General features: G+C 45.2%; 2 protein-coding genes across 2 annotated transcripts; one reads left to right on the plus strand and one right to left on the minus strand.

Annotated features, from left to right (window-relative positions):
* Window positions 1-454: 454 nt before the first annotated feature.
* LOC109742868 (uncharacterized) lies at window positions 455-3,967 on the minus strand. The gene is made up of 4 exons (XM_020301960.3): window positions 3,670-3,967; window positions 3,335-3,545; window positions 1,726-1,903; window positions 455-1,075 (listed from the first exon to the last, which is right to left on the minus strand). Exons 1-4 carry the CDS (start codon window positions 3,887-3,889, stop codon window positions 683-685), a joined length of 1,002 nt encoding a protein of 333 aa, XP_020157549.1. The 5' UTR covers window positions 3,890-3,967; the 3' UTR covers window positions 455-682.
* A 156-nt stretch (window positions 3,968-4,123) lies between these two features.
* LOC109742870 (ABC transporter I family member 19) lies at window positions 4,124-7,858 on the plus strand. The gene is made up of 6 exons (XM_020301962.4): window positions 4,124-4,372; window positions 5,334-5,494; window positions 5,929-5,980; window positions 6,310-6,446; window positions 7,186-7,272; window positions 7,350-7,858. The coding sequence occupies exons 1-6, from the start codon at window positions 4,222-4,224 to the stop codon at window positions 7,635-7,637; spliced, it is 876 nt and encodes a 291-aa protein (XP_020157551.1). The 5' UTR covers window positions 4,124-4,221; the 3' UTR covers window positions 7,638-7,858.
* The last annotated feature ends 15,172 nt before the right edge of the window (window positions 7,859-23,030 follow it).

Here is a 23,030-nt window from a genome sequence, read left to right on the forward strand (position 1 = left end):
ACTCAAAACAATGAGAATGGAGTCCTGAAGTTAAATTCCTTGACTATGTACACAAATGCTTAAGTACACTACAAAGTATACATTTTATTAATTATAGCTTTTCTGAAACCTCAAATACACATTCATTCGTAATATTTTTGACTTTTACGATTGGATATTCTATCTATACTCCCCGCAAAATAAAAGGATATTTTATCTAAACACGTGAAATTTCACGTGCACGCTTACTAGTGGAAACTAGTAATAGATTTGTGACGTTGATTGAATATTTTATATGTTTAAACTACGTGCTCCGAATACTATTTAACTTCGAACTATGTAATTTTAAATTTGAACTATTTATTATATGTTTAACCGATGCATTTCTGATTTTCTAGTATTCACTTATAGGAGGGCTGAAATTTGAGGAGTACCCTTGGAGATGCCTTTAGTGGACTAAACTGGACTGTCATAATAATTCCAATCACCTGCCATGCATTTTACTCTTCAAAATCCAGCCATTCAAATAACGCCCATAGAGCGCGATGTGGAACTGGGCGTTCAGTTGTGAAGTAATCAAGGCATTTGTGGCGGCTGGAAGTTTAAAATTTTGCACCAGTTGGACGTTTTCACCAGATGGATTGCCCCACAAAAGAGGAGGTGCTGCTTACAACTGATCGAACTATGTAAGCCCTACACGTACCTACTTCTGATACTGCCCGAAGTACACACCCGAGATGGCCACCAGTATGTTCAGCATCACGACTTCATCGTCCATCTCCGACTTGGTGGCGAGGATGGTTGAGCACTTGCGCAGCATAGACCTCAGCGACGCGCATGTCTCTGCGTCCAAGGGCAGCTCAACAGTGACACACAGCGCAAACAGCCACAGGCAGTCATTCCTTGATAGCGTATCAAAGCTTTGGATCATGTCGATGTAGTTGCGCAGTGTTGCAGCTCTTGAAACCGCGTCCATCTTGCGAATCATCGTCAGTGTCGGGTCAATCTGTGGCTCGAAGCTGATGCCAGGTTTACAGGAGTTCTTCACCGCTCCTGATACAGATGGTCCATCCGAGCTATCAAGTTCCAAGAATGCCTGCAGAGAAGAGTATTCATACATCACCATAGCAGACGTGACTGTCAAAAGGCAGCAAACAACAAAAGAGATAATCACACCAAGTTACTCTAATTGTACTGACTTCAAGTTCAAGTCATCAGAATGACAGTCAACATCAGCAAGGTAGTTGTACATCATGTTTCTCCATTTTTAATTTGCAAGGCATAAAACAGGTTTCTGAATTTAGGAATTTTCACAGGTAACAGTGATTTTACTCTCAACCCCAAGATGCATGTCTCAACTTCAGGTTTATCAATTAGTTATTGCAAATGACACTAGTAACAGGACATGAGTTTATCAATTACTTCAGGATTTTGCTCTACCATGATAAAAACACCCCTAAAAGTCTACTGGTAGTTATAGCATAGTAGTACAGTGCCCTGTTGCTATCTAAAATATTTTGAACATGTGCCGTTAAGATCTGGGAGCTTGACAAAATCAAATACTAAAAATTGTAATGAATCGAAATAACTATGTAGATACAGTTTTAATTTTTACTTCAAACAGGGAGTAGCAGCCAAGGCCCAAGACACACATAGTGTTTCCTTCACAACGATAATCATGAAAAGGGGAACAAAGCTTTTATGTGGTTAGGCATGGTGATGCATTTAAATGGAAACATAGCTTACCAGCCTCGTCTCTGAGAAATATGTAATAAACGAGTCCTCCCATTCCTTTGATGCACATAAATCAGGTGAACATTTCGGTATATCAGGAATTTCTGGCATATAAGGTGTTTGCTCCTTTCTAGCTGCACTCAAATCTATCTTGGCCACCTTCACTTTAGGGATCTGGTTAGCTTCCCACCTGTAAACATAATCAAAAGAACAATCATTAAATCAATAATAATTTTGCATCAAAAGGACACATGACCAAATGTTTACCCACAGAAGTTAATAATAGAAAAAAAGAATGACAAATAATTTGCAAGATGAAATCAATGATGCCCTTGCATCTAATTTCTTTAATCGACATTGGATGCGGTTTCTATTACGTTTAGGCTCATATAGATGCTTTGAGTTATGCAGATACATGATTATGCACTATAGAACTAGTTCACCAGAACAGATGTGTTGCAAGAACAAAAGAAAATTTGATGAAATGACAGCTCATAAGAATCACAACATAAGCGAGATACTCCCTCTGTTCCTAAATATTTGTCTTTCTAGAGATTTCAACAAGTGACTACATACGGAGCAAAATGAGTGAATCTACACTCTAAAATATGTCTATATACATCCGTATGTGATAATCCATTTGAAATCTCTAAAAAGACAAATATTTAGGAACGGAGGGAGTACTTGAGAGTGAAACTGTAACTAACTTCGTGATCTGGGGGAATGAGAAGAGAAGGGGAACTGCAGATTCTTTCCCATTTGCTATTCTATTGCCCAAGTGTCAAAACTAAGCTCTTACATATTGTTATGGTAACTAATATAAAGTTTGTATTTCAAACCTCTCAGGTTTGGATTACATAGTACTAATATCAACCCATAGAACATATGCAGTACCATTGGGTGCATACACACTAGCATCTAAGTGGTGGTCGAAGAACTTGCATATCAGATATATTTAATGTTGGCTAATGCATCTATGAACTCAATGAAGAGAAAAAAAATCCAGAGATATAATGCATAATCCATCCCTCTAATTTCCTAAGCCTTAGTTGTTCCTGCTCAAGCTTCAGCAAGATGATCTAGTAACATTCCCTTCTGGAACATCGATAGCAACAAAGAAATACATTGGTGACAAATAAACTAAGAAATCAATAAATAGCATATTACAACGGCAATGTTCACTAGTTTCAGGCAATCATGAATTTTGGTACAAGACTTGCAAAAGCCAACAAGGATTGTGAAAATTTTATATAACTTAGGTTACATAGATTTCTACTCCCACTTTCATGAGAGCTAGAGCACAGCAAGTAAATTTTATCCAACAGGATTTCTAATAGAATGATAATAATGATGTTGGCTCTGAAAATAGAAATCTAAATACCAGAAGAAAGCTATTCAGCGAGCACCAAAATTACGATTTACGCAACAAAAACATGAAAACACATCAAGGAAGCTGGCGCCAGACCTACATTTACCAGTAATCCAGGGTGACATAAGGCAATTCTATGCTTCTAACAGCTATCAGCGACTCACTCAGGGTAAACATTCACCACAAAATGACAACACTAAATGTGCACACACACATCCAAGGACCTCCTAGATCCAACCAATTGAAGCATACCTGACACGCCGGAGATACTCGAAACCATCAAGCGGCTCGCCGGACTCGAAATCAGGCTCCCCATCAACAGCAAAGGCAGGCTTCAGAATGCCATCATACTCATCATCACTGTCATCCTCATACTCCACATCCTCACCCTGATCAAACGGCTCCCCAGTCGCCTGATGAACCCCCGAATCCCCGTTCCTCCAGGCACCCACCTCCGTCACCTCTACACCACCACAAGCAAAAGGAACAGTCACTACCTACACAAATACGTACTCTGTAATAAACCTAAAAGGTACCGAGCCCCGCGGCTAGGTTCGCAAGCGCGAGATCAAGAGGGGATTCAATACCGGAGAACTGGTGCGCCGCCGCCTCGGGCCTCTTCTTCCCGGCCCCGGAGACCTTCTTCCCCCTCCTGGTCAGCGGCTCGTCGGAGGCGAGGAGCCCGTCGTAGTCCCCGGAGAAGCCCGCGGCGGCGAGGGCCGCGTACGCCTCGGCCCACCGCAGCGCCTGCGCCTCCCGCGACGGCGCGCCGCTGAGCGCCAATAGCTCGTGCCTCGTGTACCTCATCGTCTCCAATGGCGGCGGCAATGGAGCACCGGAAGGGTTCGAGTTTTTTTTTTCCCCGCCCCAAACCTCACGGCTCGTACTTGGAGAGAAACTAAAGCGGTGCCACTCGTGGGCCTAATTGGTCGGCCCCCTCTCTCTTCTTCCTGGGCTAACGGTTAGGCCTGGCTCGGGCGAGGCCCAGTAGATTCGCATCGTGGGCTGTATAAAATAGCGAAGGGTGACGCGGCCGGCACAGAGCCGCAGAGACGTTCGCACCAACTCCTCTGAACTCTGAAGCCTGAACGGAGCGGCGGAGAGGAAGGGGAGAGATCACCCACCGGCGGCGAGGGGAGATGGCCGGAGGCGAGGAAGGGTGGAGGAGGAGCGGCATCGAGGTGAGCACCCTGCAGTTCGGCTACGACGGGGAGGCGCCGCTCTTCGCGCGCTTCAACCTCCGCGTCGCCCCCGGCTCGCGCTGCCTCCTCGTCGGCGCCAACGGATCCGGTAAGCACCCGACCCCTGGCGCCTACCACGACCCGCGAAATTTACTTTGCTGCTGCTCCTGTGATCCGGACGACGCGAGGGGCGCCTTGTGGCTTGCCTAGCTGCCGAATGATTTAGGCACAAAAATAAACTGGCCTGTAATTTGGTTCTTGCCTCAAGAAGTCAGGATAGCTGTGTGGTGGGGGGTTTCCTGTGCTCTGTCTCTCTGTTTTGAATTAAATGTTGCTGTTTTGAATTAAACGACCCGCGAAATCTACTTTGCTGCTGCTCCTGTGCGGTGATTGTACGATTCGGACGGGTCCTTCTGCTGGGCTTTCCTACTAGCTGCAGGCTGATTTAGGCACAGAGTGTTTAGGGGTTTGATTGATTTGAGACCCCATCAACGTGCTACATGTTGTTTTATCTGTGTTTGCTTGGGACTGGGCTAGAAATTAACTGGTCTGTAATTTGGTTGTTGCCTCAAGAAGTCAGGATTGCTGTGTGGTGGCCTGGTGGGGGGGTTCGTGTGCTCATCTCTCTGTTTTGAGGGAAATGCTGCTGTAGTTAAAATGTTGTGCCATACATTTGTGCTTGAGTTGGAACTGACTCATAGTATGAACACAACTGTGAGCAACATTTAGCTAATTATATACACTAAGGGTGATAAAAAGGGCACTGCACTGGAATGGATGATTGGCTAGGCAGCTTGTACTGTTATGTCATGTGTGCCACATTTTCATTGGAGATTACCATCTCTGGAATTTCTCATAATAACTGTGGCATCAGTAGATCGCTATGCCGAATTCCAAAAGGGGTGCCGCCATAACAGAAGGAAATTCTTTGTCCCTTTTGAATTAATCTGCAAACACGTGTACAGTGCATTGTTACTGACTTGCTTAATTGCATATATATGTTCTGTTCTCATCTTGGATGAGTAATGTCTTCTACACAAATTTATGTGCCTGTTTATTTCAAACTGCAGGCAAGACTACTCTCTTGAAGATTCTTGCAGGAAAACATATGGTTGGAGGAAAGGATGTTGTCCGTGTTCTTAATGGTTCTGCTTTTCATGACACACAATTCGTGTGCAGTGGTGACCTTTCCTACTTGGGTGGTTCTTGGAGTCGGAATGTCAGTTCAGTTGTAAGTCCCCTCTTTGTTTACTTGTTGTAAGAACTAGAAATTTAGCTCTTGCTTGGTTGCACTAATATAGTGGTTCGTGGAGTCGGAATGATTCACTATCAATGTTTGCGTAACTGAGCATTTTTTTTTTTACTTTTCAAATGGCTTTCTCCAGAAATTCTCATGGGAGCAATTTTTAATTCATTAATGCCAGCTGAACTAATATAGTGGCTTTCGTCCATGTTGTTTCAGTGTCTGTGGATGTTCTAGGGTGCTTGACTCAATATTGTAGCTGCAGTGACATTTTTTCTATAATTGTTATGTTAGAATTCCTCTTTACCTACTTTTTTTAATTAAGAACTGATATACGACCAGTTTGTTGACAGCTCATTTTATGCAGTGCTTTATTTGTCAGAGCAATGGCTTTGTATCTTACATGCAAGTAATATTTTCAGGGTGATGTTCCACTACAAGGCGATTTCTCTGCTGAGCACATGATATTTGGAGGTATTCTACACACATAATGCTCAGCATATGCATATCCCATTATTTGTTTCCTATGGATGGAAGCAATAATGTGTCCACGTACTGTTTTGTCCTTGAGTTAATTTGTATCCATTGATGCTTCAAGCATTTCCTGTAGTAAATTTCCTGCTGGCATGATATGTTTGTTTAAATCATTTTACTTCCATATTTTTGGTTTAATTTTATCAAGTTTTGTGTAACCATCTCAGTTAAAATCCACTGAATCCATATTACTATTAGTATGAAGTAATTAATGTTATTGACAGTACATGTAAATACACCTTTTTTTCTCCACCCTGAACCATGAGCAGTTGATGGGGTTGATCCTGTTAGGCGAGAGAAGCTGATTGATCTACTGGATATTGATCTGCAATGGCGCATGCATAAAGTTTCAGATGGACAGCGCCGCAGGGTACAAATTTGCATGGGTCTTCTTCATCCATACAAGGTGATGTTCTATTCCTAGTTTTGTGTGTGGATTATTCTAGTTTATACTCTGGACTGCTCCCCATACTGTGTTGTTGTACCAAGTTGGTTGCTTCTTGATTAGATACTTGTTTCTTTGATTATCCTGAGGCTCTGAGCCTTTCTCGGTGTATTCTTTTGCTAGGACAGAAAAGTGAGTTTACTATGCAATAGCCAAAGGCAAAAGGGTCCTTGTTTGGGTGTAATCTAGTGCAAAGAAAACCATGGCCACATGATCAGTGATCATTTGACCACTAAACTACCCTTGTATCTGTCATATTACCCTCACAATTAACCCTGGAACTGCCACTATTTATGTCTTCGCCCCTCAGCGACCCAAGAAACAACTTTACTCACTTCATTGCCCATCAGTCGTGAAGAATAGTAGAAACTTCATTGGAAGGAGTCTTGATTGATAGTGTATATTCAGTCACCAAGTGTGATTGAGTTAGAACGAGTTTGTTGTTGAGTGACTTCAGTCAGTTGTGATCCATGCTCGTATATAGCCTGGTGTCGAGTCAATGTGCAGATGGGAAACGTCTGTCTCTTAGCTAATTCGCATTGACAAAGAAAGGTTTATATAGCCCAGTTTATTCAGAGGGTCACCAAAACCTGGTCCATTCCTTTGAAATGAGATTCTTGTAGTCTACTTTACACTGGGTCTCACCTGAAAACACAATATTCTGAAGTTTGTTTTACTAAAACATCCGATGCCAATACAGGTACTCTTACTCGATGAGATCACCGTGGATCTCGATGTCGTGACCAGGATGGATCTCCTCGACTTCTTCAAGGAAGAATGCGAGCAGGTAACAGATTTCAGTTCATGCTTCCTTTCCCAGCCATACTTTTCTGATTGCATAACATGGAAGGTTCTTCATCGCAGAGGGAAGCCACGATCGTCTACGCCACCCACATATTCGACGGGCTGGAGACATGGGCCACCGACATCGCGTACATCCAAGAGGGCGAGCTGAAAAAGTCGGCGAAATACTCGGACATCGAAGAGCTGAAGACGGCCAAGAACCTGCTGTCGGTCGTTGAGTCATGGCTGAAATCCGAGGCCAAGCTCCCGAAGAAAGAACCCGCCCGCGTCGAGAGCCAGCCCAGGCGCCCTTCCCCGTTCGACGCCTCCCCTTTCCGGGCGTCGCGCCACATGGCCTACTACCGATGATGACCGTGTAAAACCTCTGCACCCATTCCGGTGCCATGCAACTCTGGAGTCTGTATCTTCCTTTTTTTTGTTCCCCATCCATCCCTGTATACGGCAATGTATCTATCTAAATCTAAATAATAAACAAGTCGAGCGTGCGTAATGATCCTGTTCCCATCATTGTGATGATTCTCATCTAAATACAGATTACACAGTGCTACATGAATCCATTCATTCAGTCAGTCCCTGTCTTTCTGTGGGGAAGTCTCCGTGTACCTGTCTCCTCATCCTCATTCAGCCACTTCACTGTATGAACATTGTTAAATCTACTTACAGCGTGTGCATATTATCAACATGCTATGCAGTGACCCTAAGAAAAACGTGTTATGCAGTGTAAGGACGGCGGTTTTCGTCCGGTTTTCTGTTAATTAACCCGGCAACCACTCTACCTAGTCAACGCGATGGGGCAAAGCTTTTACCTCCGTCTAAAAAACATGAAAATCCTGCGTAAGTAAAGCAATTATCCTGCTTTTACTCTGAGCACTCTGATACTCCTTGATTGCCTTGCATGTACAACATGTGCGCTGCTTCAGCGCGTGGAGTTCCAGGCGCCAGTTGCGGAGGGAGGCGAGACGCGTCGTCTCATCTCACCCGGTTGGTGCGGCTCCGTGCGTTCCCCGGTCGCTGTCCGCTTGCCACATTTGCACACCACCCTTAACCCTTCTTCCCCATTCCCTTGTAACTAACCCAGCCTCGTCCTCCTTAATCTAATCCCCCTAACTTAATCCGACCGTGACATGCTCCACATGGGAAGCGAAGCGAGTCGGTGTGCAGACGCAGCGGCAGGGACGGTCTCTGTCTGTCGCCATGATTATATCGCCGTCCTCACTGACATTGACCTCACTAATCACGGGGGTTCGCCGGTTAACTGGCGGGGTTTACTAATCGGCGACGGGATTATCTTATGTGTTCTCCTCGGAACCAACGGCTAGCGGATGGTTCCAGCTCGCGCACCGGCCAGCACTAGACAAATCGTCTCTGTCATGCTCCCTCCGTCCTAAAATATAAGAATGTTTTTAACACTAGCATAATGTCAAAAACGTTTTTATATTCTGGGATAGAGGGAGTAGTTTTTTTGAATTGTGTTTCTGTCATAGTGGCATGTAATATCTTTCCACGGTGTCTCTGCATCTTCTTTACCTTAAGATAACATCTTCGGTCTCATCTCATTAGTTGCATCCACAATGCAATGCAGAGCACACAGGGGCAACTTTTGATCGAGCTCTACAAGTACTCCCTCCGTAAATTAATATAAGATAGTGATCTAAACGCTCTTATATTAGTTTACGGAGGGAGTACCTTTGTAGTATGGGCACGCACTTGATGGTTTTTTGCTTTTCACCCTTTTGTTTTTTCATCTAACAATGACAATGATACCACTTCACATTCCACGGTGGGCAGCGGCGGAGCCACCGCCCAGCGACCCTGGGCAGTTGCCCGGGCTTGCTGGCTGCACGACAACAGCGATCAACAAAATTATAATGGGCCAAACCTGCTCGCAAGCTTGTTTTACCCGGGCAAAAAAATATTTGGGCCTTTTTTTCTCACCGGCTCATAGCCCAGGCCAAAAACAAATGAGGCGAGGGAATAGTGGAATACGTACGACGGAGACAGATGATCTCTCCAATTCCCTGTCTCTTCTCTTCGTTCCTCACATGCCGCAAGGGCAGGGACTGGGCGACAGGGGATGGCGGCCGGCCCTAGAAGGCTACGCACGGCCGGCGGCGGGCGGACGTCCACCGCCTATGCAAGTTTACTCGTCCCTCAATCCCCTCCATTCTCTCATCTTTGGCAGTTCCTCTAAGAAAGTATAAGAATCCTCCATGGAAATTAGGGCTAGGGTCTAGGGATCCCTCATCTAGTCATCTTTGAATACTAATTTGTTTGGGCTAGGGATTGAAGCACAACCAAGATCTCAAGTACAAGTGTACACAGTGGCAGCATTAGCAGCGTGCTTGACATCACTTTTGTGGAATAGCTGCATCTGAATTCTGAATAGCTCTTGTCAGATGAGCTTTTAATTAGTTTCTGTGATGATGATATATCATCAGCTGAGTGACCCTCAACACAGTAGCAGCAGATGGGTGCTCCTCCGTTTTATTGTTAGTTAAAGTGTTAATTACTACATTACTACTACATGCATCCAGAAGAAAGAGTATGGATACAGAAGTGATTGATGATTTCTTTACATCTGAAAAGTCATTTGCAATGAACAAATATACTTGGGGCTTAAATTTAGGGAATGTTTCGTTGAAGATGGTTGAAGCTAAAAAACATTTGATATTCCCATTGGTATACAAACTTATTGAGTTGGCTTTGATATTGCCGGTGTCAACGGCTTTCGTTGAGAGAGCCTTTTCAGCAATGAAGATTACTGCAATGAAGTCTCAGACAGGGCATTTGCCTCGTGATTTTCTTTAGCGCACTATTGGTATGTTCCATCTGACCATCTCTATTCTTGCAAGCTTTCTATTTTGAATATATATGGTTTTCTTGTGACAAAAATGAACAAGTCAGAGATGCTTTTGATCATGGTGAAAGAAATTGCACAATGACAACCGGTATGGACAGCTTTACTTTTGTTGGAAACATGGCGAGTTTGCCTCTGTTTTCAAGTCTCATCTTTATTTACCCTATTGAACTTTATTTTGTTAGACTGTTACGTTTATGTTTTCACTTCATTATTAATCCGGATTTGTGGTTCAAAAGTTTGGTGTTGTAATTTTTGTTGTGTATCCGAATACCCGGTTTGAGATTTCTAGATTATACACTTGGGCTCAACTTGCCCAGGCTCCACAAAAGTTCTGGCTCCGCCACTGACGGTGGGTGTGTCTATGGTCGCCACTCGCCAGCAGAGACTACTAGTGAGCGACACATTTCTTCTCTCTCTTTTCCAAGGCACGTATGCTACTAATCAATCGACATTCTTGCAATATCTTGAGCTAGTTAGTACAAACATGCATGGAGGAACCTTGCCGGCAACCTTTTTTTTTTTGAGGGAACTACGGCAGGCAAAAGCCAGCCTGAACTCATTTATTAATTTTAAAGTTTAAAAGAGAATATATACAGAGGGAGGGGCAAAGGAAAAGAGGGAAACATCAAATAAAAACTACTATGCTACATCTAGCCGGGACAACATGATTCCCCAGTCGATCAGAATTTGTTTGCGATTCTCCTTTCCACATCGATGGGCCCAAAGAAAGAGGTCTTGCGATGCCCGCCGAAGAACGCAGCCCAAAGACTCATCTTCTTGCTTGAAAACTTTAGCGTTCCTTCTATTCCACAGGCTCCAGAGGATGGACATAGTAACCGTATTGCGAAAGTTGCAAGCAGGTGAACGCCCTTGCAGGTCTTGGATGGAAGAACAATCTAAAGGGTTGATGTTTAGCGAGTCCACAGTCATCCAAGCTTGAGCGGCAACATGGCAGTGAATTAGCATGTGGGAGGTAGACTCCGTTTCCGAACAGAAAGGGCAGGTATCGGAGTCCGTTAGGTCCCTCCGGAAGCGACGCTCATTGGTAAACAGTCTTCCTCGATGCGCCAGCCAGATAAATAACCTACACCGATTAGTCGCATAGTTCTTCCTCCAGATGAATTCAGAGAACTGATCATCCGGCCGAGATGAGAAAGCAGCTCCATACGCAGAAGCAACAGAAAGAGGCTTATCGTTGATCCTGCATAAACGGTTATCCGGTACTTGCGGCATAAGATAACTGTGGCTAAAACGGTACGCAGGCAAAGAAGCTCGTTAGTAGCAGCGATGGTCAGACGTGGTTGTAACGAAAGACGAAGATCCTCCGCCGAAAGAACAAACGCAACAGATACATTAGGTTTTGTAACATGGGAGAAAAGACTTGGGAAGCGAGCAGCCAAGGTATCGTTGCCGATCCATAGATCCAACCAAAACACGGTTGAGACACCGTTACCGATCTTGACGTGGGTAATAGAGCGGAAGAAAGGGAGACCAGACAGGAGGTCCTTCCAAACTGAAAGGATCGATATAGTTGACTAGAGGGGGCGGGGGTGAATAGACAACTAACAATTTTTGCTTTTCTTTACCAATTTAAACTTTGCATCAAAGTAGGTTGTCTAGATATGCAACTAGGTGAGCAACCTATATGATGCAACAACAACAAGCGCACAAGCAAGAAAGGGATACAACACAATATAAGCGTGCACAAGTAAAGGTAAGAGATAACCAAGAGTGGAGCCGGTGGAGACAAGGATGTGTTACCGAAGTTCCTTCCTTTTGAGGGGAAGTACGTCTCCGTTAGAGCGGTGTGGAGGCACAATGCTCCCCAAGAAGCCACTAGGGCCACCGTATTCTCCTCACGCCCTCACACAATGCGAGATGCCGTGATTCCACTATTAGTGCCCTTGAAGGCGGCGACCGAACCTTTACAAACAAGGTTGGGGCAATCTCCACAACTTAATTGGAGGCTCCCAACAACACCACAAAGCTTCACCACAATGGACTATGGCTCCGTGGTGACCTCAACCGTTTAGGGTGCTCAAACACCCAAGAGTAACAAGATCCGCTAGGGATAAGTGGGGGAAATCAAATATCTCTTGGTGGAAGTGTAGATCGGGGCCTTCTCAACCAATCCCGAGCAAATCAACAAGTTTGATTGGCTAGGGAGAGAGATCGGGCGAAAATGGAGCTTGGAGCAACAATGGAGCTTTTGGGGGAAGAGGTAAGTCAACTTTGGGGAAGAAGACCCCCTTTTATAGTGGGGGAAGCAATCCAACCGTTACCCCCCACTTCAGCCCCGCAGAGAGCGGTACTACCGCTTGGCCAGCGGTACTACCGCTCCCCCTCGCGGTACTGCCGCTGGGCCCAGAGCGGTACTACCGCGGTGGTCAGGGCGGTACTACCGCACACGAGCGGTACTACCCCCCCCCCCCCCCTGTCGCGGCTAGTACCGTAAAACTCGACACGGAAAAAGACCCCTCGAATCGAGGCGGTACTAGCACGAAGCCGCAACGGTACTACGGCTGGGGGCTACAGCGGTACTACCGCTGTGGAGCGGTACTGCCGCTTGTAGCACCCAAGCGGTACTACCGCTCTGGCCCGCGGTACTACCGCTGGGACCAGAGAGGGCACACTGAGAGAGGGGAACGAGCTCATCAACGAAGCGGAAAGGCTCGGAGGGTGTGCAAAGGAAGTGTACGTGATGATTCCACCCTAGCCTTTCCAAAGCGGACCTCCTCTTGATAGTACGGTGATCCCTACGAAACTAGTCCACCAAACTAATTCAAAAGTACTACACTGTCTTCGCTTCAAACTCCGAGGGGATGGAATCGTCTCGTGCCAAAGGATGAATCTCTGAAAAACTCAATGCACACGATTAGTCCGCAAAAGCATTGTCATCAATCACCAAAACATCTAAGGGATACAAATGCCCTGTTGGAAATATGCCCTAGAGGCAATAATAAAATGGTTATTATTGTATTTCCTTGTTCATGATAATTGTCTATTGTTCATGCTATAATTGTATTAACTGGAAACCGTAATACATGTGTGAATACATAGACCACAACATGTCCCTAGTAAGCCTCTAGTTGACTAGCTCGTTGATCAATAGATGGTTATGGTTTCCTGACCATGGACATTGGATGTCATTGATAACGGGATCACATCATTAGGAGAATGATGTGATGGACAAGACCCAATCCTAAGCATAGCACAAGATCGTGTAGTTCGTTTGCTAAGAGCTTTTCTAATGTCAAGTATCGTTTCCTTAGACCATGAGATTGTGCAACTCCCGGATACCGTAAGAATGCTTTGGGTGTACCAAACGTCACAACATAACTGGGTGGCTATAAAGGTACACTACAGGTATCTCCGAAAGTGTCTGTTGGGTTGGTACGAATCGAGACTGCGGTTTGTCACTCCGTATGACGGAGAGGTATCTCTGGGCCCATCGGTAATGCATCATCATAATGAGCTCAATGTGACTAAGTAGTTAGTCACGGGATCATGCATTATGGAACGAGTAAAGTGACTTGCCGGTAACGAGATTGAACGAGGTATTGGGATACCGACGATCAAATCTCGGGCAAGTAACATACCGATAGACAAAGGGAATTGTATACGAGATTGATTGAATCCCCGACATCGTGGTTCATCCGATGAGATCATCGTGGAACATGTGGGAGCCAATATGGGTATCCATATCCCGCTATTGGTTATTGGCCGGAGAGGTGTCTCGGTCATGTCTGCATGGTTCCCGAACCCGTAGGGTCTACACACTTAAGGTTCGGTGACGCTAGAGTTGTTATGGGAAATAGTATGTGGTTACCGAAGGTTGTTCGGAGTCCCGGATGAGATCCCGGACATCACGAGGAGTTCCGGAATGTTCCGGCGGTGAAGATCGATATATTGGACGAAGGGTATTGGAGTCCGGAAGTGTTCCGGGGGTACCAGGCTATGGCCAGCATGACCGAAAGGTGTTTCGGAAGCCCCGACAAGTGTTGGAGGGCCTCATGGGCCAAAGGGGAAGGGGCAAACCAGCCCACTAAGGGGTGGTGCGCCCCCCACACCCTTTCCCACGTTACTTGGGGAGGTGGGGCCCCTCCACCTGGCTTGGGAGGCAAGCCTCCACCTGCTTGGCTTGGGGGGCAAGTCTCCCTAGGATTTTCCCTAGGGAGATCCAATCTGTTTGGCCGCCGCCCCCTAGGGGAAACCCTAGGGCGCCTCCCCCTCTCCCCTTGCCCCTATATATAGTGGAGGGGTGGGAGGGCAGCCGCATCTCTTCCCTGGCGCAGCCCTCCCTCCTCATACACCTCCTCCTCCTCCATAGTGCTTAGCGAAGCTCTGCCGGAGAACCACGAGCTCCATTGCCACCACGCCGTCGTGCTGCTGGAGTTCTCCCTCAACTTCTCCTCTCCCCTTGCTGGATCAAGAAGGAGGAGACGTCCCCGGGCTGTACGTGTGTTGAACGCGGAGGCGCCGTCCGTTCGGCGCTAGATCGGATCTTCCGCGATTTGAATCGCTGCGAGTACGACTCCATCAACCGCGTTCTTGTAACGCTTCCGCATCGCGATCTTCAAGGGTATGAAGATGCACTCCCCTCTCTCTCGTTGCTAGTTAATCCATAGATTGATCTTGGTGATGCGTAGAAAATTTTGAATTTCTGCTACGTTCCGCAACAGTGGCATCATGAGCTAGGTCTATGCGTAGATTCTATGCACGAGTAGAACACAAAGAGTTGTGGGCGATGATTTGTTCAATTTGCTTACCGTTACTAGTCTTATCTTGATTCGGCGGCATTGTGGGATGAAGCGGCCCGGATCGACCTTGCACGTACACTTACGTGAGACAGGTTCCACCGACTGACATGCACTTGATGCATAAGGTGGCTAGCGGGTGTCTGTCTCTCCCACTTTAGTCGGATCGGATTCAATGAAGAGGGTCCTTATGAAGGGTAAATAGCAATTGGCATATCACCGTTGTGGCTTTTGTGTAGGTAAGAAACGTTCTTGCTAGAAACCCATAGCAGCCACGTAAAAACATGCAACAACAATTAGAGGACGTCTAACTTGTTTTTGCAGGGTATGCTATGTGATGTGATATGGCCAAAAGGATGTGATGAATTATATATGTGATGTATGAGATTGATCATGTTCTTGTAATAGGAATCACGACTTGCATGTCGATGAGTATGACAACCGGTAGGAGCCATAGGAGTTGTCTTAATTTATTGTATGACCTGCGTGTCAATGAAAACGCCATGTAATTACTTTACTTTATCGCTAACCGTTAGCCATAGTAGTAGAAGTAATAGTTGGCGAGACAACTTCATGAAGACACGATGATGGAGATCATGGTGTCATGCCGGTGACGAAGGTGATCATGTCGCGCCTCGAAGATGGAGATCAAAGGCGCAAGATGATATTGGCCATATCATGTCACTTTATGATTTGCATGTGATGTTTGTCATGTTTACATCTTATTTGCTTAGAACGACGGTAGCATAAATAAGATGATCTCTCACTACAATTTCAAGAGACGTGTTCCCCCTAACTGTGCACCGTTGCGAAGGTTCGTTGTTTCGAAGCACCACGTGATGATCGGGTGTGATAGATTCTAACGTTCGCATACAACGGGTGTAAGCCAGATTTACACATGCGAAACACTTAGGTTGACTTGACGAGCCTAGCATGTACAGACATGGCCTCGGAACACAAGAGACTGAAAGGTCGAACATGAGTCGTATAGTAGATACGATCAACATGGAGATGTTCACCGATGATGACTAGTCCGTCTCACGTGATGCTCGGACACGGCCTAGTTGACTCAGATCATGTATCACTTAGATGACTAGAGGGATGTCTATCTGAGTAGGAGTTCATTAAATAAATTAGATGAACTTAATTATCATGAACATAGTCAAAAGGTCTTTGCAAATTATGTCGTAGCTTACGCTTTAGTTCTACTGTTTAAGATATGTTCCTAGAGAAAATTTAGTTGAAAGTTGACAGTAGCAATTATGCGGACTGGATCCGTATAGTGAGGATTGTCCTCATTGCTTCACAGAAGGCTTATGTCCTTAATGCACCGCTCGGTGTGCTAAACCTCGAGCGTCGTCTGTAGATGTTGCGAAACATCTGACATACACATTTTGATGACTACGTGATAGTTCAGTGCGTAATGCTAACGGTTTAAAATTGTGGGACCAAAGACGTTTTGAAACGTCGCGGAACATATGAGATGTTCCAAGAGCTGAAATTGGGATTTTAGGCTCGTGCCCACGTCAAGAGGTATGAGACCTCTGACAAGTTTCTTAAGACTGCAAACTAAGGGAGAAAAGCTCAACCGTTGAGCATGTGCTCAGATTGTCTGAGTACTACAATCGCTTGAATCGAGTGGGAGTTAATCTTCCAGATGAGATAGTGATGGTTCTCCAAAGTCACTGCCACCAAGCTACTAGAGCTTCGTGATGAACTATAACAAATCAGGGATAGATATGATGATCCTTGAGCTATTCGCGATGTTTGACACCACGAAAGTAGAAATCAAGTAGGAGCATCAACTGTTGATGGTTAGTAAAACCACTAGTTTCAAGAAGGGCAAGGGAAAGAAGGGATACTTCATGAAACGGCAAATCAGTTGCTGCTCTAGTGAAGAAACCCAAGGTTGAACCCAAACCCGAGACTAAGTGCTTCTGTAATGAGGGGAACGGTCACTGAAGCAGAACTACCCTAGATACTTGGTAGATGAGAAGGTAGGCAAGGTCGACAGAAGTATATTGGATATACATTATATTAATGTGTACTTTACTAGTACTCCTAGTAGCACCAGGGTATTAGATACCGGTTCGGTTGCTAAGTATTGGTAACTCGAAATAAAAGGCTACGGAATAAACGGAGACTAGCTAAAGGTGAGATGATGATATGTGTTGGAAGTGTTTCCAAGGTTGATGTGATCAAGCATCGCATGCTCCCTCTACCATCGAGATTGGTGTTAAACCTAAATAATTGTTATTTGGTGTCTGCGTTGAGCATAGACATGATTGGATTATGTTTATCGCAATACGGTTATTCATTTAACGAGAATAATGGTTACTCTGTCTATTTGAATAATACCTTCAATGGTCTTGCACCTAAAATGAATGGTTTATTGAATCTCGATTGTAGTGATACACATGTTCATGCCAAAAGATATAAGATAGTAATGATAGTACCACATACTTGTGGCACTGCCACTTGAGTCATATTGGTATAAAACGCATGAAGAAGCTCCATGTTGATGGATCTTTGGACTCACTCGTTTTTGAAAAGATTGAGACATGCGAACCATGTCTATTAGTATATATGCATGAAGAAAGTCCATACAGATGGATCATTTGGACTCACTTGATTTTGAATCACTTGAGACATGCAAGATGACTGAAAGGCCTCGTTTTCAGTAAGATGGAACAAGAAAGCAACTTGTTGGAAGTAATACATTTTGATGTGTGCAGTCCAATGAGTGCTGAGGCATGCAGTGGATATCGTTATGTTCTTAGTTCACAGATGATTTGAGTAGATGCTGAGTATATTTACTTGATGAAACACAAGTCTGAATTATTGAAAGGTTCAAGTAATTTCAGAGTGAAGTTGAAGATCGTCGTGACAAGAGGATAAAAATGTCTATGATATGATCATAGAGATGAATATCTGAGTTACGAGTTTGGCACACAATTACGAAATTGTGGAAATTGTTTCACGACTAATACCGCCTGGAACACCATAGTGTGATGGTGTGTCCGAACATCATAACTGCACCCTATTGGATATAGTGCATACCATGATGTCTCTTATCGAATTACCACTATCGTTTATGGGTTAGGCATTAGAGACAACCGCATTCACTTTAAAGAGGGCACCACATAATTTCGTTGAGACGGCACCGTATGAACTATTGTTTACAGAAACCTAAGCTGTCGTTTCTTAAAAGTTTGGGGCTGCGACGCTTATGTGAAAAAGTTTCAGGCTGATAAGCTCGAACCCAAAGCGGATAAATGCATCTTCATAGAATACCCAAAACAGTTGGGTATACCTCCTATTTCAGATCCGGAAGCAAAGTGATTGTTTCTAGAAACGGGTCCTTTCTCGAGGAAAAGTTTCTCTCGAAGAGTGGGAGGATGGTGGAGACTTGATGAGGTTATTGAACCGTCACTTCAACTAGTGTGTAGCAGGGCACAAGAAGTTGTTCCTGTGGCACCTACACCAATTGAAGTGGAAGCTTATGATAGTGATCATGAAACTTCGGATCAAGTCACTACCAAACCTCGTAGGACGACAAGGATGCGTACTACTTCAGAGTGATACGTAATCCTGTCTTGGAAGTCATGTTGCTAGACAACAATGAACCTACGAGCTATGGAGAAGCGATGGTGGGCCCGGATTTCGACGAATGGCTCGAGGCCATAAAATCCGAGAGGATCCATGTATAAAAACAAAGTGTAGACTTTGGAAGAACTACTTGATGGTCGTAAGGCTGTTGGGTGCAGATGGATTTTAAAGGGAAGACAGACAATGATGGTAAGTGTCACCATTAAGAAAGCTCGACTTGTCGTTAAGATGTTTTCCGGCAAGTTCAAGGAGTTGACTGCGATGAGACTTTCTCACTCGTAGCGATGCTAAGAGTCTGTTGGAATTATATTAGCAGTTACTGCATTATTTATGAAATCTTGCAGATAGGATGTCAAAATATTGTTTCCTCGACGATTTTCTTGAGGAAAGGTTGTATGTGATACAGCCAGAAGGTTTTGTCAATCCTGAAAGATGCTAACAAGTATGCAAAGCTCCAGCAATCCTTCTAAGGATTGGAGTAAGCATCTCGAAGTTGGAATGTACGCTTTGATGAGATGATCAAAGATTTTGGGTTTATACAAAGTTTATGAGAAACTTGTATTTCCAAAGAAGTGAGTGGGAGCACTATAGAATTTCTGATGAGTATATGTTGTTGACATATTGTTGATCAGAAATGATGTAGAATTTCTGGAAAACATACAGGGTCATTTGAAAAGTGTTTTTCAATGCAAAACCTGGATTAAGCTACTTAAACATTGAGCATCAAGATCTATAAGGATAGATCGAAAACGCTTAATAGTACTTTCAAATGAATGCATACCGTGACAGGATTTTGAAGGAGTTCAAAATAGATCAGCAAAGAAGGAGTTCTTGGCTGTGTTACAAGGTGTGAGTATTGAGTAAGACTCAAGACCTGACCACGGCAGAAGAGAGAGAAAGGACGAAGGTCGTCCCCTATGCTTTAGACGTAGGCTCTACAGTATGCTATGCTGTGTACCGCACCTGAAGTGTACCTTGCCATGAGTCAGTCAAGGGGTGCAAGAGTGATCCAGGAATGGATCACATGATAGCGGTCGAACTTATCCTTAGTAACTAGTGGACTAAGGAATTTTCTCGATTATGGAGGTGGTGAAAGAGTTCGTCGTAAAGGGTTACGTCGATGCAAACTTTGACACTATCCGGATGACTCTGAGTAGTAAACCGGATTCGTATAGTAGAGCAGTTATTTGGAATAGCTCCAAGTAGCGCGTGGTAGCTGCATCTACAAGATGACATAGAGATTTCTAAACCACACACGGATCTGAAAGGTTCAGACCCGTTGACTAATAACCTCTCTCACAAGCGAGATATGAACAAACCCCATGGGTGTTGGATTCATTACAATCACATACTGATGTGAACTAGATTATTGACTCTAGTGCAAGTGGGAGACTGTTGGAAATATGCCCTAGAGGCAATAATAAAATGGTTATTATTGTATTTCCTTGTTCATGATAATTGTCTATTGTTCATGCTATAATTGTATTAACTGGAAACCGTAATACATGTATGAATACATAGACCACAGCATGTCCCTAGTAAGCCTCTAGTTGACTAGCTCATTGATCAATAGATGGTTATGGTTTCCTGACCATGGACATTGGATGTCATTGATAACGGGATCACATCATTAGGAGAATGATGTGATGGACAAGACCCAATCCTAAGCATAGCACAAGATCGTGTAGTTCGTTTGCTAAGAACTTTTCTAATGTCAAGTATCGTTTCCTTAGACCATGAGATTGTGCAACTCCCGGATACCGTAGGAATGCTTTGGGTGTACCAAACGTCACAACGTAACTGGGTGGCTATAAAGGTACACTACAGGTATCTCCGAAAGTGTCTGTTGGGTTGGTACGAATCGAGACTGTGATTTGTCACTCCGTATGACGGAGAGGTATCTCTGGGCCCACTCGGTAATGCATCATCATAATGAGCTCAATGTGACTAAGTAGTTAGTCACGGGATCATGCATTACGGAACGAGTAAAGTGACTTGCCGGTAACGAGATTGAACGAGGTATTGGGATACCGACGATCAAATCTCGGGCAAGTAACATACCGATAGACAAAGGGAATTGTATACGGGATTGATTGAATCCCCGACATCGTGGTTCATCTGATGAGATCATCGTGGAACATGTGGGAGCCAATATGGGTATCCAGATCCCGCTATTGGTTATTGGCCGGAGAGGTGTCTCGGTCATGTCTGCATGGTTCCCGAACCCGTAGGGTCTACACACTTAAGGTTCGGTGACGCTAGAGTTGTTATGGGAAATAGTATGTGGTTACCAAAGGTTGTTCGGAGTCCCGGATGAGATCCCAGACATCACGAGGAGTTCCGGAATGGTCCGGCGGTGAAGATCGATATATTGGACGAAGGGTATTGGAGTCCGGAAGTGTTCCGGGGGTACCAGGCTATGGCCAGCATGACCGAAAGGTGTTTCGGGAGCCCCGGCAAGTGTTGGAGGGCCTCATGGGCCAAAGGGGAAGGGGCAAACCAGCCCACTAAGGGGTGGTGCGCCCCCCACACCCTTTCCCACGTTACTTGGGGAGGTGGGGCGCCTCCACCTGGCTTGGGAGGCAAGCCTCCACCTGCTTGGCTTGGGGGGCAAGTCTCCCTAGGATTTTCCCTAGGGAGATCCAATCTGTTTGGCCGCCTCCCCCTCTCCCCTTGCCCCTATATATAGTGGAGGGGTGGGAGGGCAGCCGCATCTCTTCCCTGGCGCAGCCCTCCCTCCTCATACACCTCCTCCTCCTCCTCCGTAGTGCTTAGCGAAGCTCTGCCGGAGAACCACGAGCTCCATTGCCACCACGCCGTAATTGGATTCCCCCATCCAATTGAAGACAATCCAGTGGTTTATAGTTGATACAAAGAAAAAGGGAAGAGGGGTAGAAAAAGTTATTAGATAGTGAAGCGAAGTAAGTCCAATGCTATCTAGTAATTTTTCTACCTACTTACCTACTATTGGATTTGAACCAATGACTCCTAACGAAATCGATGTAGTAGTGGCTTGATGGAAGCCCAGAGTCTTTAGTTGATCCAGTATATGGGATGTATATCCGTCGTGCTGCTGGAGTTCTCCCTCAACTTCTCCTCTCCCCTTGCTGGATCAAGAAGGAGGAGACGTCCCCGGGCTGTCGTGTGTTGAACGCGGAGGCGCCGTCCGTTCGGCACTAGATCGGATCTTCCGCGATTTGAATCGCTGCGAGTACGACTCCATCAACCGCGTTCTTGTAACGCTTCTGCATCGCGATCTTCAAGGGTATGAAGATGCACTCCCCTCTCTCTCGTTGCTAGTTAATCCATAGATTGATCTTGGTGATGCGTAGAAAATTTTGAATTTCTGCTACGTTCCCCAACATGCCCTTACAATCTCCCCCTTTTTGGTGGATTGATGACAATACGGGATTTGCACAAACGGGAACAGACAAAGGACATAAGAAGGCCCCAAATCTCTAAAATATAGACGGGCTCCCCCTAGATGTGTGCCATCAAGACAAGTGCTTTGGACTGCACGGCACACATACTAGGATCAACACTCCCCCTGTATTTTAGAGACCAACAACCTAAGCGTGATACAAGAGAGCAGGAGATATGACATAGTAAGCATGCTACTCATGAGATACTAAATGACAAGAGACATAGATAAAGATATGATAAGGATAAGGTAGCATATGTCTCACACCATATGTCTGGAACTTAGGTCTCACGGAACACAAAACCAAATAAAGCAAATGGAAGCAAACACAACGAAAGCACACAGACACACTCGCAACACAACGACGCAAATCCCTAAACTCTCTCCCCCTTTGGCATCGAGACACCAAAAGGGGCAAAGAGCGCTCCTACGGCTCCAGGTGAGAGCATGCTGAGGATCTCGAACATCAGTACTTCGCGTGATCGTCTGCACCGTCGTCCTCGGTCGGAAACTGCTCGGCATCTGAATCGGTCCACGGACAGTGCTGCTGGATCCACTCCTCCTCCTTAGTGATGTGACCCTCAGAGCCGCTGGTGACTGTCGCACCTAACTGACGCATAAGCTCCTTGTGGCGTCCCCTGGCATTCTTCTCAGCCACATGTGTCATGTACTGACCGTGAGACTCCATGCAGAACAGCTTCTTCAGCTTGAGCTTGAGCTTCTTTGCCCAAGAGGGCTCTGCCTCAGAAGGCACATAGTCATGGTCAACACCAGTATCAGCCTCGCCCTCGGTCTCCATGGCAGCAGCAGAAGAAGGAACCCCAGATTTAGGAACGGAGGTGCCCCAATTGTCCTTCTTCCTCAGACGCTTGATCTCATGAGAAACCAACTCTCCAGTTTCCAGCAATTCCTCGGGATAGGTACTTCTCCAGGCCTTCTCAATGAGCAACATGATAAATGGAGCATAAATCGGGCACTTGCGCTCAGAAACAGCCGACAGAAGTTCAGACCACATAACATGAGAGATGTCCAGGGACTCGCCAATGTTTGCTTCCTTCTCATGCTGGCAGAAGAGAAGCATGTCCACGAGATAG

Source organism: Aegilops tauschii, chromosome 6, assembly GCF_002575655.3.
Source record: "Aegilops tauschii subsp. strangulata cultivar AL8/78 chromosome 6, Aet v6.0, whole genome shotgun sequence".
Lineage (NCBI taxonomy): Eukaryota > Viridiplantae > Streptophyta > Magnoliopsida > Poales > Poaceae > Aegilops > Aegilops tauschii.